The sequence below is a fragment of the Athene cunicularia genome (assembly GCF_003259725.1).
Source record: "Athene cunicularia isolate RWA chromosome 7 unlocalized genomic scaffold, athCun1 chr7_part1, whole genome shotgun sequence".
Lineage (NCBI taxonomy): Eukaryota > Metazoa > Chordata > Aves > Strigiformes > Strigidae > Athene > Athene cunicularia.
In genome coordinates this window covers 25424076-25440069 of record NW_020799107.1, presented here as the reverse complement: position 1 = coordinate 25440069, position 15994 = coordinate 25424076, and the positions used below count along the sequence as shown (strand labels likewise).

At 43.6% G+C, this 15994-nt stretch overlaps 1 protein-coding gene across 10 annotated transcripts in view; it reads right to left on the bottom strand.

Annotated features, from left to right (window-relative positions):
* SLC15A2 (solute carrier family 15 member 2) overlaps window positions 1–15994 on the bottom strand; it is a 79449-nt gene that overhangs the window by 29865 nt on the left and 33590 nt on the right. For 9 of the 10 annotated variants that reach the window (XM_026852823.1, XM_026852828.1, XM_026852822.1 and 6 more), the window contains 9 exons: window positions 15703–15792; window positions 15305–15349; window positions 11293–11325; window positions 10164–10252; window positions 8086–8167; window positions 6001–6126; window positions 5052–5216; window positions 2939–2985; window positions 1138–1248 (listed from right to left, as the gene is read on the bottom strand). In XM_026852823.1, coding sequence (XP_026708624.1) covers window positions 1138–1248; window positions 2939–2985; window positions 5052–5216; window positions 6001–6126; window positions 8086–8167; window positions 10164–10252; window positions 11293–11325; window positions 15305–15349; window positions 15703–15792 — 788 coding nt within the window. The remainder of the gene's footprint in view (window positions 1–1137; window positions 1249–2938; window positions 2986–5051; window positions 5217–6000; window positions 6127–8085; window positions 8168–10163; window positions 10253–11292; window positions 11326–15304; window positions 15350–15702; window positions 15793–15994) is intronic. The other variant, XM_026852824.1, reaches the window with a different exon arrangement.

Here is a 15994-nt window from a genome sequence, read left to right as displayed (position 1 = left end):
CCACCCCCCCACCCCTCCCCTCAGGTTTATTTTCCTTCCAAACTTTTCTCTACTCCTTCAGGAAGTGTGGGCCAGACAAGTTAGTCAGGCTCAAGCAGCCTTCATGAAATCAGAGATATGCACCCACAAGTCACTTTTTGTTTCATTTCAGCAGAGCAAATTAGCCTTCATATTTGTTCTTCTGATTCTGGATGCGTGAGATGGCACAGAGGCACAGCAGCACTACCACAATGGTTACTGCATCCTACTAAATTGCAGCAATAAATATTTTGGATGGAGCTGATGCAGAGAAAAGCCATGAAGCTTGTTTTGAAACACTGCAAATGTCAGAAATACCCAGTAAGAGCCAACTCCAGTGCTGCCAAACCAAGGCCATATGGAGTCCCTGTCTAACAAGCCCAGCTTGCAAAGCCATGTAATGTTACTTGACGTTACCGACCCACATACCAACACTTTGTAGTGTGGAATACGAATTGGCCTTTCCCTGAGAGCACCCTAACGCTAAGAGCTTGGGCCTGAGAGAATATCAAACCAAATGGCAGAGGGGGCTTCACCATGTCCCACCTTACTCTGCCAACAGATGTACAGGAATGGCCATTCTCTTCCCTCCAGGCCCCCACATAATGTGAATAAAAGCTCAGAGAAAGTGCTGTATCTGGACCTCTTCAAAAAGATTATTTTGGTTTCCAAAATTCCCCTGACCTGACTCCGAGAAAACTCAGATTATGGCCTAATTTATGATGTCATTATACTCATGTGATGGGAATAAAGTTTCCAAGCTTTGTCCCTACTGATTTTATCTTACCAAAGCAATAACAACCATGGAAAGGGAACTATCACAGACACTGTTTGGAGGTTGAATCTATTCAACTGCATATTAGGCACAGAGATACAGATTTGCTGTCCTTTGTCTTGGACACTTTGCCGATTAAATGCATGGTACTTCTGTACATACACGAGTGGCCTGGAGGACCTGCTCCGCTCAGAGCTGATAATCCTGCTTTTTTATAAACATCTGCCCCCACTAACCAATGCCAAGACAATAGCAGCAAAGGTTTTCTATTCACCTGAGAAAAGCCCCATTGTATCCAAGGAAAGGCCTCAGCAAGAACCTTCAGCACATTAAGGGAAACTTACCTGTCCCTCTCCAGCAGCGAGTATTCAGAAGCGCTGTAATTTTTCTGAACAGCAATGAACTGTTTATTGTCAATGGTGAGGTTGACATCTTCACTCAAACCATTAATGAATCTGCAAAGAAAGCATATTTCATTGGGTTGTCAGACAGGGCAGGAGAAGTGTAATCAGACACTTCAGAAGAAGTGGACTCTCTCTCCCAAAGCCTTCTGTAACTCCCTAAGGTTAGGACAGCCTCTCCTACAAGCTACCAAAATATTCACCTGATGCATTGCCCATTTTTTTTCAACATATGATTAGTTTTCCCTGCTGTGTAATTTTGTCCTGTTACTCTCTCTCCTGTGAAAACTGACCCTCACTTTTTGTGGGTTAAGACCTCCAGGAAATCTCTTCTCAGAGACCTTCCAAGATTGTTCTGTGATTGTCTGAGAGGACAAGAGCCGCAGCCCACCCCAGGAAACTATAAAATTGGGTGTCCTGATGAGTTTGTGCACCATTCTGGCATACTTTCCAAGGAGTTTCTACCAGTGGGAAAGAGTTTTCTAGCAAAATAAGGTATTTTCATCAAAACCAAATCTGTCATGGGAATGTTTGGGTGTGGGATTTTTTCACCCAGTGTTTACATGCTTTTTCATACACAAGAGTTTCCTTCTGACAACTCAAAAATCGTTAGCAAAACCAAACAATTTTCATTTGATCTGACTGTGTTTTAAAACATTTTGGTTTTCAGTTCTTAAAATGGGGGAGAAATCCCAGAAGATAAAGTGCTTAACAAAAGTAACTTTTTAGTGGAAAAATAGTTTCTTCCTAGTAAAATCTCTTCAGAAACAGTTGAAGGGAAAGTTCTGAGATTTTGTCAAAAATGTTCACAGGAAAATATAAAACATTCCTGACAGTATTCCAGGTATTAATCAAGTCTCCAAGGTGGTGGTCAGTCAGTAGAAGCCTTCACAGGCACAGAGCTATGAACAGACACTGTTCCCCTGCTCTGTCAACAAAGGCTTTCAGATAAGGGAGTTGGACATTGGTTTATACTATCTAAAGTTTTTGAGGGTTTTTTTGTTTGGTTGGTTTCCTTCTGTTTTTTTGGGGGGAGGTTGGTTGGTTTGTTTTTAAATTGCAGCTTGCCCAAATCATCCAGAAAGTCCAGCTGAAATCCTTTTTTTTTTTTTTTTTTTTTTTCCCCCCCAAATCTGAATATCTGAATCTCAGCAGCCTTGCATAGGCCTGGTGATGTGGTGCTGGAGGTAACTGTGACCTCAGTGAGATGGCATCTTGGCACAGGACTGTTCATGGACTAGCTCAAATTAGGAAAGTAGACTAGCTGCTTAAGCAGAGCCCAATGCCCAGCTGAATTTAAGAGGATGTAAAATTGTTGCTGCATCCAATTTAGTAGGCATTTGTGCATGAGGTTGGGTAAGATAAATGAACGTCATGGGTTGGCCAGTTTGCAGAGGACAAATGGCAATGGTTCCTTTCCAGACTGCTTCTTCCCTTTCTTCCCAAGGAGGCAGAACACAGTGAGATGAATTTACCACTCTTCCAAGGGAGGACATCTTTTACATTGCCATCTCAGCCCAGACTATCCTAGGCAGTAAGCAGCAATAATGCTCAGTTCTGCATGGCAAGTGTGGGAGGTGACACGCTGTCAAGCCTCCACAGCTGACACCTGAGTATTTCATGATTATTATGGACTAGATTCCAACCTGAGAACATCTGGATTATGTTACATATATTTTGCATTAGACAAAAGCAGTTTCCCTCACCCCACCAACTCAAAATCCCCAGAAAAAGCCATTCCTACCTAACAGCTGCCAAACCATTTTCTGGCTTTGCTTCCAAGTCTGTAATCTAAAGAGAGAAAGAAAAAAAAAGATCAAACACATTTATTAATGCTGCCTTATAACAATGTGCAGCAGAAATACTAGTGTCTGTGCAGTTAGATGCGTTGTAAAGCCCGTGGAAATCAACTGGACTCTCATATAAACTTTACACCCAGCCACAGAAGTACATTTTACAATGCTGAAAAAAGGCAGTAAAGACAATGCCCTGCTCTGAAGATTTTATGTCACACAAAAAGAATACAGAGTAAGGGTCTTGGCTGGTAAAAATCCACAGTTGTGCCATGTCCACTTAAGCTTGCAGAGCAATTTCAATTAGCACTGCCCACAGATGGAACTCAGGCAAGCCAGAAGGGACTGAATCTACCTTCAGAAACTGCCTTTCTCTTAAAATTTTCTAGCCCTTTCTCCACACTTTATTCCTGATGTTAAACCCTGAGCTTCTGAGATCAAGGATGCAGAATTTCAGTCTACTTATGAAACGTCTATTGTATTTGTGTGATATGCTGACCCACAAATAATGCATGCCCTAAATAATAAATAGCCACAGTGAATACTAAATGTCAGAGCAATAAATAATAAACAACAACATCATCATTTTTCTCCATGAGAGACACATGGGGATTAACACTCTAGTTCGTTGCAGACAGACCAGCCAAATCATTACTCGTTTTCATCAATGAGTCCCAGAGCTCTCAAATTCATTTCCTGCCTACTCAACAGCCCACAAAGGAGAAGAAACCAATTTCAGATTGGATCCTTCCAGAAGAGCACCCCCACCTGAGAGAGGAGCCAAATCCAGCAGTGAGGGAGGCTGGTGTGGGCCATGGCTACTCCAGGGCAAGCCCAGCAACACAGGAGTGATGCTGGCATTGCCTGCCTTGTGTTGCAAGGCTGGAAAAACGAGTATCATTTACCACACACTCTTCCACACCTCCCTTATCTACAGCTGAGAATGACAGGCCAATAGCATCACCCAACAGCACGGCTATTCCCCAGCACGTAAGAGCCTGCCTGTGCCAGGGTGGGCATTAATTTAAGCACAGGCTAGATAGCTAAGACAGCACAGAGATGTACCAAAGCTCAGAGACTTGCTCCAGCCTGTCACAGACTTTCACTTCTTAAGGACTGTATGAAAATTACTGTACAAGCATCCATTTCTTAAGGTAACAGCACACAGTCATCAGGGTCACGGGGAACCTTAACACTGTGTGATAATAAGCCCCAGGCTCTAAGCCATAAAGCAGAAAAAAACCCCAATTTTAGGAAAAAATAAATGCTTAAACCTCCTCATTTTTAAAAACAGTTATGTGGCTTCCACTATACAATACTGACTGCTTGGTGTGGCAGCCCTGCAAGGTAGGAGGCTGAGGAAGTGCAGAGAGAATTGATATTTTAGCATAAGGACAGATTCTATGACATTTACACACGTGCCACAATGTGCAATAACACCAGTCACTTCAAGAGAGATTCTTAGGATACAGCTACAATGTAAAAGATATTAGAATCTGGCTCTATCATCCCATATGTTTCTCTCTGATTGTTGCAGCAATACACAAAAGTCCAAACACAGCCGGCTCTGCTGCAAAGCCCGAAATGAGCTTAATCATTTATTCTGTTCAGCAAAACAAATGGGCCTTCTGTGCATTTTCACTAAACACTTGCAATAACTAAACCTGGAATCATTCCTCTGATACTTTTATTCCATGCCCAGCCCTAGAGCCTCTTTAACATCTTTTGCTTTATAAAACCATCTTTGGGGGGAAATCTCTGGCGCTCTCCTTCCTCAGCGTTCTCAAGATCTGCTGCCTAGCAGGCATGACTTTGCTCTCCCACTGCAGCACTCACTGGATTAAAGTGTGCCCAGAAACTCTCAGATGCCATAATGCCTCTATTAATCAACCAGCAGAAATGCATACAGATCCAGTGCCGCTAGCTAAGAAGTCAGGTTTAGAGCATCTGAGAGCAATCAGACAGACATTGCAACTGAACAAATGAATTAATGAGCCTATTACCCCATTGTATCATCACAGCCATTGAATTAATACTGTATTTACATTTCACTCCCACACTCACTAAGCGGCTTGATAGGCTTCCGTCTGCCTCAAAAACAATTAAGCTGTATACTGATTTTTCCTTCACAGTATAGTTAAAATCAAGAGACAATCCTTGATGTTGCAGGGTGAAGCGAAGGCTCTGTTCCTCTCCATTCAATATTAATTTTGAGTATTCAACTGGATTCTGTGAAAAAAACAAACTTAGTTACACTTTTTTCAGACAAGAAAGGATTTGGCTCTTCCCACCAAGTGCAACCCTATCCTCTCTTCAAGGCAGCCTGTAAAGAGAGGTTAGCAGTCAGAGCTGTCTTCTAAAGCAAAGGACCTATGTTGACCTCTGGGCTTTGGGCTGGTCAAGCCAGAGCTTGGAGTATCTTCCCTTGCCTGATGCAACACAAAGGTCAGGGAACACCTACTCTTCCCTGGCCTTTATCTGCCCTGATGGGACCACACCTAAAACACAACAGGCTGCCAGTGGCCAGTGGACTGCTTGGCCAAGTCCCAGAGTAGCCTGACCTGTAAAGTAATCTGGAAGCTGACATAAGGAAATGACCCAGCACCTATGTCCAGTTAATTGCCTTCCATTTCTTTCCTGCTTTGCAAGTAAATACTTCCCAGATGCCATCCAGATCCCAGCAGCAATGACTGGTCTGAGCACTCAGAGATGTGAGTTGAATGTCTCTACATGCTCATCTGAGGACAATTATCCTTTATTCCTAATTACAGGTGAATGTAGTTAGTTATTTACTCCTTTGCCATGGAAATATGTCTCTAAACTGTCCACTTCTGTCTCATCAATGGAGATAATATGCTCCATTATTAAAGCTATTCCTATGCACTTCTAAGGTGGTAGAGGAGAACAAGCTCTAGAATCTGTGGGTTTTATTAGAAAACACTTGAAGAAAAGACTGCCCTTTCTTCAATGGGATGCAAGCGGGGAGGTCTTCCAGCCCCACATATATGCTTACCTGAAAAGCCTCCACAGGCTGCTGAAATAGGTCCTGGTCTTGGATTGTCACTCGAACAGGGTTCTTTGCCAAATTCAGAACCCGAATTAAACTTTCTTCTGGGACAAGTCGAGGCATATCGTTTTCCTAATTAAAGTAAAAGGCTTTAAGTGCCATCTGTATGCTTTATTAGCACTTTAATATCTCTTCCTTTTTAGCCGTAATAGTCTTCCTCTCTGTAATGACACTTTTCCATCCCTTCCTCATCAGAAGTTGCATTGAGAGAAAACTGAACATAAATCTTATTTAGGGAGTTTTCCTCATAGTATCTCAATAGCCAACCTATCATTCCTCCCAAAAACTGCTCTTCACATCACTAAGCATACAGGCTACACAACTGCTGGGTAGGTAGAACAATGTCACTGCTTTCATTATACAGCTCCCTAGTGCCTGGATTTAACCAACTGCCATAACAGAATGGAAAAAAATTGTGCTTAGATTTCAAAAGCAGTGACCAGAATAATTATTTCCCACTGCAGTCAGTGATTGGGAAAAGAATTAGGCCAGAAGCTAAGCAGTTTTGAAAATCCCAGTTCAGTTCCATGTCTGTAATCGGTGTTTTTGCATCACTTGACACCATGCTATCTTAACAGCTGACTGTATAGATCTTATTTCCTGTTTTCTGAGAAAGGAAAGGCAATGCCTCCAGCACAGAGGTATCTCTTTCTGTCAGGAATCATTTCCTAGAAAGAGTACATCAATCAGTGTCAGCATTGTACTACCTGCAGATCTAAAATTAATTTATTTTTTTAAAAAGTCTCCTTTTTTCTCACTTTAATTTCAAGTAGCTGTCAGCAATACTTCAGAGCTATCCATTTTTTACTATCTCATCCTATAATTTCGGTATTGCCAGCAGGGCAGTTTGAACCCAACTCGGTGGGGAAACATACTGGCAGAGAAGATAGGGCGACACTGATTTCCCTGTACCCATGTGCTGCTCTGGACCAACAGGCCTGTTAACATTATCCAGCAAATTCCATTACTGTGGCTTTTCACCTGTGCCACCCACAGCCAAGTCAAGGTGGCCCATCCTAGCCCCCTCTTCGTTAGAGCTTTTAGTGGTCTTCAGGGTAAAATTTCCATGCACAGGCAGGGGGGAACCTCTAACTCACCTTGCCTCTGCCCGGAGGAGTCACCCACAGCCAGAGCAGACTTTCAGTGCTTGGCCAGAGCTGCTGGTGGTGGCAATGAGAGCATTTCTTTGCTCACGAAAAGAGATCAGAAAGAAGACCTGAACCCACAAAGTCTCATTTCAGTGGGAGACTTGTCAGTGGATTTACCTGAGGAACCAGCAGATGTTAATCCAGGGCTGTGTGCCAGCCACTCTAACAGAACATTTTAAGTATACATGGAAGCTTTAAAAATTAATCCTTTAGTAACTTTTGTGAGACAAAGGTCAGCCAAAGTCTGCACAAGGCTGGTCACAGGCCAGAAGCAAATAGTATAAATCTGCTGGGGCTAACATCAAATTTACAAGAGATTTGCTGCCATCATGCCTGGGGCTGCCTAGCAGTCCTTGATGCCTGTGATTACAGTAGTGACAGGATTCACCTGCATCACTAGAGAAACACTTTGGCTTGTAAAAAGCACATCCCCACCCTAAAGTAGGAAAGTAATTAAATTAAAAAACCAAAACCACCACCCACATACACATAGAAAAATCCCAAATAGTAAAATAAGTAAAAATATAGGCAAGCTACAGAGAGAAATAGGAGAGAGAACAGACTACCTTTTGGGAATTAATCACTAGAATTAACTAGATGTCTGTCAAGCACTTTGACGATGGAAATCTAGAACATAGACCCAATACAGATGACCGGCAAAACTGCAAAGACTGGAAAGAGAGCAAGAGACAGAGACAAAGAAAGGGAAAAGTAGACAAAGTAGGAATCATCATTAGCAACTGGGTCGGTATGATTAATTGTAAAGAACACATTAAAAATTATGATCAAGGAACACAGTGGTTAAAAGGATTATCTAAGAGCATCAATAAAAACACCCTAGGGAAAGAAGGTAATTCTGAGGAATCCCTTGTACTATACTTACATTTATTTTGACTTCTACAACAGCTGCTAGTCCAAACGCCATCCCTGCAAGGATCATACCTGTTGCCATTTTCCTGATAGGTCTACAGAGCAAATGAAAGAGGTGCCATTAAGAAAAAAAAAGTAATTTAAAATATAGAATACCATCCCTCAGAGCCAAAGATGTGCCAAAACCATGTAATAAACTGTCCAACAGGTGGCACTGAGGATGACGTACTGTTTAAATTGCCAATCATTTTACTTAAAACTATTCTATTATTCTGTATGAGGCCAGCACTGAGGCCAATTAAAACTTATATGCCATGAAAAAAAAGCTCTTTGCTTGCAAGTTTCATATTATCTTGTTCCTAGCTCTACTAGTGGGAATAGCTCATGGCATTATGTTAACCTGTGATGTTGGAAGGAGCACTAGAAATTATATATCTTCAAGTCCCTTTTGGAAAAGGCAAAAGAAAAGTAGCATGCTATTTAGCAGCAGGAATGAGGAGCAGAAAAATGTGTAGTTTGTGTCATCAGTGTTTCTGACCATCTGTGGTATCATTCTGGGTTATTTCTCATGCCAATACATTTACATTTCTAGAGAATAAAGAGCTTGCTTCTGAACTTGGAGCAAAACTAGTGCAACTCTACCAGAGTTACATGAGATAATATGATATAAAGCAGAATAAAATAGGTCCAGAACAGCATGCCCAAAGGGACTAGCGGGTTGTTGAGATTTGAAACAACTCTGGTTCTAGATTCAGTGGTCTCCACTCTCTGTAATGGTCTGGATTCACATTCCACATTGACTGAGCTATAGAAAATCCAAATGAGGAACCCAAGTTCTGTCTCTTGGTTACATGCCCTGGGATAAGAAAATATTTACCTCTTGCAACTTGTACTACAAAAAATTGTTTTGATCTTCAGTCCTGTATTGGGATTTTATAGCACAAACTTTTGCAGCCACATAGGCTAATGTCCTTCAGGCTACAGTGTTTCCACAGACAGTTCTATAGCTAAACTAGATAGGAGCCTGTTCATATGCCACATTCAGGGGACAGAGACAGCACGGCATTCAGTCCTGATTGGTGCAGGAGTTCATGCTGCTGGGCAAACTAGTCTGTGAACTGGTCATCAGGCAGGACGTTTACTGTCAAGATAGGGCTCAGTCCAGGGAAGAGGCTCACACTGAGGTAGCATGGACAAGCACAGCTTCCATCACAGGGCTGGACAATGTCTTTAATATGTCTCTAGGTACAAGTAATTCAGCATGATGGGAAAGGATTGGCAGGGTGAAGGGGTAGGCTTCTGAGCTAGGCTTTCACCCCCATTTTATGTGGTTTTGTTTATCCAGCATTTTAGTTTGGATTAGGAACATGCTTTTTAACCCAATCTCCCACTCATCATCCCTTCCCACACTGTGGTTTACATTGAGAAGTGGTGCTGGAGTATGGAAACTTGGTTCCTTTCATCTGAAACCACACTGGCAAAGGCACTCCATGAGTGCATGTAACATGCTCCCACTGCTAAAGGGCATCAATCCACAGAGGCAGACTACAGATACTCTGAAGTAAAATCACCCAAAATGCATAAAGTGAGTCTCCGAACCAACCTGGATGTCTGCTCCTATTACACTGCACTTCTTACTAACACAGACCTGGGATAAAATGCTTGGGCCATATGGAAATCCCCATACATACTCACTGGTTCAGATCCTAGTGTGGAATCTGCTTTCACACCACCACATGTAGCCCACATGGGGCAGTGAATTTGGCTCCACAGGGACCTTTCAGGGAGAGAATTATTTAGGGGTGATGTAAGATATAAGGTGAAGAACATGCTGATAAATTCAAAGAGGGACTGTTCATATCTGCTTTTCAGGGGAAATCTGTACACAGCAGAATCCAACATCACTGAATTTTCCCCTCTGGAATTTCCAGGACCTATGGAAGAGGGTCATGATACCTCTTGGGGTTGAAGTGAAGGCAAATACTGAGAAGGATGAATGGAAATTTGTGTTCCTCCTCCTTAAAATCTATTCTGCATGCTTGCTAAAAAAGAAAAAGCACCAAGGCATCTGCATTGCCCCCATGTACTTACGTGAAATTAAATTTGCACATGTTTATGAGGGGGTAGAGCCCAAGGTCAAAAATTGGGATGAAGACAAGAATAAGAAGTGGATTTAAGAACTGCAATACAAAAGAATGGGAGTTTAGTGACTAGAAAGCAACTTTCAGTAATTAAACTCATAAAGCACTGTCCTCCAGAAATAATTCCATTACAGAAAGGACATGAACAAACACTTAAAACTCTGCTTTTAAAATATAATCATAGTTTGCACTTCGACAGCTCCTGCTATTTAGTTTTCACAGGCACGAATACATTTTGTTCATATCCTCCTCTCCAAGAGGTAAGCAAGCATCAGTGTACCACTTTCCCTGAAGAGAGAAGTGAAGCATTATGTTTTTAAAGAGTACAAAACCCACTGACAATAGAGGCAGGTGACCTTCAGTGCTGTGGTGGGACCTTACAACAAATCAGCAATAATGGAAACACCTTGGGACTTCAGCAAAATCCCAGGGGAACAGGCACTTTTCTGTGAGACTGGCAATTTCTTAGACTTCCACACAGCTTGGTAGTCCTCCTGGAACTAAATTTCTCCTGGGAGGGGCAGAGGTTGTCCGTCAGCCAGCAGTGGCAGAGCAAGGAAACAGAGTGACAGAGAATAAGCAGAGAGAAATACTGTTTCTGTTTTGAAGGAAGATTTCAGGGAACAGAACAGCTTTGAATTTCTCCACAGCTGTTCAGCATAAGAATTGTAATCAACTGTGACAACACGGTGTCTTCACATTTTCATCTGCCCTGCAGAAAGGGAGGAAGGAAACATATTTCAGGTACAACACTCATCCCAGCACAGGGGCATGTTAAAAGGAGACACAGCTTTTATCCTCCACATGCCAGCACTAGTTCAAGAACTATTATGTCATGTCTCCCCACATCTCTGCAGTATTCTGCAGGATTCAACCTCTGTGTTAGGACATCCTTAGGGTCTTAGCAACTTGCTGGTGAGCAATGAGGCAAAGTCCACACCACAGCAGTCAGCAGGAGCACTGCTATTACCTTCAAAAGGAGCAGAGAAAGGCTACTGGTCCCATGAGAAAAATAAAAATGAGAGAGAAAAAGATAATAAATTTCTGAGGGTTATTTCCTACCCTATAGTATCTTTTACCTGCATTTGGTCAGGCTGAAGGACATATATTCCCTGAAACAAAAAGATATTCCATGTGATTCATAAACACCATAACAGTACATATGGCAAATAAGCAAACAGTCCAGTAGAGGCCTTAGCAGCAAAGGTGGTTTACTCAAATACTTTACATTGGCTTTAGAAATTGATATTGTGCTCTTGACATTTGTTGTCTAAGGATACAGTGTTTGATGAGAATCATTTTGCAAAAGGAAGCTACAGTCAGCACTTGATATATGGCACCTGGGGGACAGCCTATGACAGGTACCAACACCCATCTTTCAGACTAGCTGAGCCATGAACTAGGTGAGTGGGGAGGAATGGGCAAATTATTGCCCAGGTTGGGATTTGGGCTTAAAGCTTCCTCCCTCCCTGCTTCTGTAATGGGAAAAGCCCAAATCCTACAAGTGAGTGGTCTCAAGCTTCAGGACCCTCTGAGCTCTGTTGGCATCTCTCCCAAGCACCCCAAAAGGATAACAAAATGTCATCCCCAGAGCACAACACCTCTTTCCTCCCTCCATCTGCCAAGGGCACCTAATGGGCTTTGGTCAGCTGTGACTTCTTGGTTTGAGCCAAGAGTCCTCCAGGATATTAGAGTTGCCTGACCTTGGCATCACTGTACCCAGCCCTCACAATCAGGCAAGGTCAAAAGGGATGGATGGAGGGATCCCAGTCCCCAAAAGGTACAAATGAGCTGTCTCCAGGGAGAGGCTGGTGTCTTTTTGAACTACAAGCAGTGCTTTTCATTTGTCATTAAGATGAAGGCTAAAGCCCTGATAGAATTAAATCTGGCCAGGAAAGGGCAGAAAACAAGCAAGAAAAGCTTCTCTAGGTATGACAGTGATAAATGGAAAACTAGGAAAAATGTGGACCCTCTCCAGAAGGAAATGGGAAACCTGGTTACCCGGGACATGGAGAAGGCTGAGGTACTCAACAATTTTCTGTTTCAGTCTTCACCAGCAAGGGCACCATCTACACTGCCCAAGTCACAGAAGACAAAGGCAGGAACTGGGAGAATGAAGAACCACTCACTGTAGAAGAAGATCAGGTTCGAGACCATCTAAGGAACCTGATCTGATGAGATGCATCTGTGGGTCTAGAGGGAACTGGCAGATGAAGGAGATAAGCAACTATATCCTTCACATTTGAGAAGTCATGGCAGTCTGGTGAAGTTCCCACTGACTGGAAAAGGGGAAACATAACCCCCATTTTTAAAAAGAGAAAAAAGAACTACATGCCAGTCAGTCTCATCTGTGTGCCCAGCAAGATCATGGAGTGGATCTTCTGGAAACTCTGCTAAGGCACATGGAAAATAAGGAGGTGATTGGTGACAGCCAACATGGCTTCACCAAGGGCAAACTGTACCTGACAAAATTGGTGGCCTTCTACGATGGGGTTAGAGCACTGGTGGATAAGGGAAGAGCAACTGACGTCATCTACCTGGACTTGTGCAAATCATTTGACAGTGTCCTGCACGACTTCCTAAATTGGAGAGACATGGATTTGATGGATGGACCCCTTGGTGGATAAGGAATTGGCTGGATGGTCACACTCAAGGAGTTGTGGTCAACAGCTCGATGTCCAAGTGGAGACCAGTGACGAGTGGTGTTCTGCAGGGGTTGGTGTTGGGACCAGCGCTGTTTAACATCTTTGTTGGCAACATGGACAGTGGGAGTGAGGGCACCCTCAGGTAGTTTGCCAACACCAAGCTGGAGGGAAGGGATGGCATCCAGAGGGACCTGGACAGGCTGGAGAGGTGGGACCATGCAAACCTCATCAAGTTCAACTAGGCCAAGTGCAAGGTCCTGCACATGGGTCGGGGCAATCCCAAGCACAAATACAGGCTGGGTGATGAGGGGATTGAGAGCAGCCCTGCGGAGAAGGACTTGGGGGTACTAGTGAATGGAAAACTGACTGTGAGCCAACAATATGTTCTCACAGCCCAGAAAGCCAACTGTATCCTGAGCTGCATCAAGAGAAGTGTGGGCAGCAGGTCGAGGGAGGGGATTCTCTTCCTCTATGCCCCTCTCATGAGACCTCACTTGCAGTGCTGTGTCCAGCTCCGGGGCCCCCAACATCAGAAGGACACAGACCTGCTTGAGCATGAAGATGGTCGGGGCTGGAGCAGCTCCCCTGTGAGGACAGGCTGAGAGTGTTGGAATTGTTCAGCCTGGAGAAGGGAAAGCTCTGGGGAGACCTTGTAGCAGCCTCCCGGTACTTAAAGGGGCTACAGGAAAGATGGGGATGGGACTCTTTATCAGAGAATGCAGTGATGGGATGAGGGGTAATGGTTTTAAACTGACAGAGGGAAGATTTAGATTAGATCTAAAGAAATTCTTTATTGTGAGGGTGGTGAGGCACTGGCACAGGTTGCCCAGAGAAGCTGTGGCTGCCCCCTCCCTGGCAGTGATCAAGGCCAGGTTGGACGGGGCTTTGAGCAACCTGGGCTAGTGAAAGGTGTTCCTGCCCATGGCAGGGGGTTGGAACTGGATGATCTTTAAGGTCCCTTCCAACCCAAACCACTCTATGATTCTATGAAGAGAAGAGGGGGAAATTGAGGAAGGAAATAATATCTTTCCAAGAAAGTACTGTGGGGGTTTGTCTCCTGTCTGCCAGGCTTGTCTTGACCTGAATCTAGAATGGCTGCCTGTCTCTGTGGCAGCTGCCTCCTGGGAGAGTGGAAACCACTGGTCACAGCAGAGGAGACTGTCATTCAAAAGTATCAGGCAAATAAAAGTATCACTCTCCTGCTACTTTGTGCACACTATACAAATGTGACATTAGGAAACAAGCCTGCAAATATTTCATCTCACACTAAATCATTCCCTGTTTATCTTTGGACTTCCTCACTGAGCCCTTTGTCTGCAGAAGGGAAAAGCATGGAATATTACAAGCATGAACTCCAGCAAGCCTACTGGTGGGATCACCCCAGTGTTGTAATTAATTCTCACCTTCATGAGTTAGGACAACTCACCAGTGGAAACACAAGCCAAAAACCTATCCAAATTGCTGTGACAAAAAAAGCCCTCAATATGTCCTTCTCCACCAGGAAGAGTTTAATAAGTGACACCTGGTGATCCTTAAATCTGCTAATAGATCACCAAGTGCATGTACTGTACAGCAGAAAACAGTTTTCAGATACACATCACGAAGACTGTGTGAACTTTCATGGTTTTGTCTTTCTGAGATGGATAAATATTACTCAAGGTATAGTCTTCTTCATGTCTCATCTGAATTATGTAAGCCTAATGAGTATCACATGCTGAGAGCCCAATTTTTAACAGGAGTGACATAGTACAGCTCAAAGTTTGGGCCTTAAGTCAATTTTAAACTGGAAAATGTGCTTTTACAATCCTAAATTGTGATGTAAGCATCCACAGGTAAGATCTAGGTGGCCTGTTAAAACATGTCTGGAAACCAGCCTTGTATGGTGGAATTTTTAGGCAAATAGCTGATCCACATTTATCTGCCACTGCACCCTGCACCATTTGCCATTCACATCTTTCAAGACCTTTATGGCTACTAACTAATTAATCCTCATCACATCTCTACCCTATACACAAGATTCCTGCTGGTTTTGAGAGACTTCATTAATGTATCACCAAGTAAGCCAGAGGAGAAATATACAACTACAATAACTCTAGTTATATCTTACAAGGCCTGTGTGAACTTTCTGACTTCTCTGTCTTCAGTGGGGGTAGCAGGCTGGAAACCCTGCCTGCTCAAGGTCACAGAGTGACCAGCTGCCAGTAGGTCAGCACTCCTGTCCATCAGCAGGCTTCTGATGACTCCCCAGACTCACTTCTTGCCAAGATGTGCTGTGATGACTTGAACATAACTGCACAGAGACTTTCGCTTTGCTTCTAATCACCAGAAGTGCAACTCACCCAGACTCGTCAAGCAGATGCTCTTAGTACTGCGAGACTCCAGTTAAAAAGCAAGAGCAGTGATGTTACTACTAGTCTTACCAGCCCTGGTGACATTAAGTACTTACAAAATCAGCATTCATTTTTGTGGCTTGCAAAGTCCACCTGGATCCCTAAGGAGAAAACAGACAGCTGTGAAGCCTTTCAAGATGTCCTACAGGACTAGAAAACATGGGGACAGAGAAGGTGACAGTGCTGGAGGTCTTGTTTCCCATCTATTCCTTCCCTTCTCTGAAACACCTGCCAGGAGGCAGGGCACATTCTCCCTTCTCACCCTCCTGTGCCAGACACCTGGCAGGACTGCAAAGGGATGGCCAGCAGTGATGGTGGGTACTGCCTTAGCAAGCCCCCGGACACCCAGTAGGAGTGTGGTGCTCTGCATCCCCAGGATGCTTCGGTGTTACCCTGGAAGGACAAGGGTGCAAACGCAGTCCAGCAGGCAGACCTGCAATGCACTGTACTATACCTGCTGATCAAACAGGGCCCAGAACATTGGCAGCGGTATGAAGAGGAAGAGGACACGTGTCACCATTTTAACCTCCCCAATCAGCTGTTTCTATAAAGGAATAGGCAAAAAGGTAAGATGGCAGTGAAAAGCCAGCAGGTGATTCAAGCCACAAAGCATGGGAGCTCCTATTTATTTCTACATGGCAGTTATTTATTGCACTTATTCATATTGGACATATTTGCATTTCTGCATTTCAGTGCAGCACCTAAACTGTCCATTAAGGGTCAGGAGAGTACAGATGTGGGAAGGG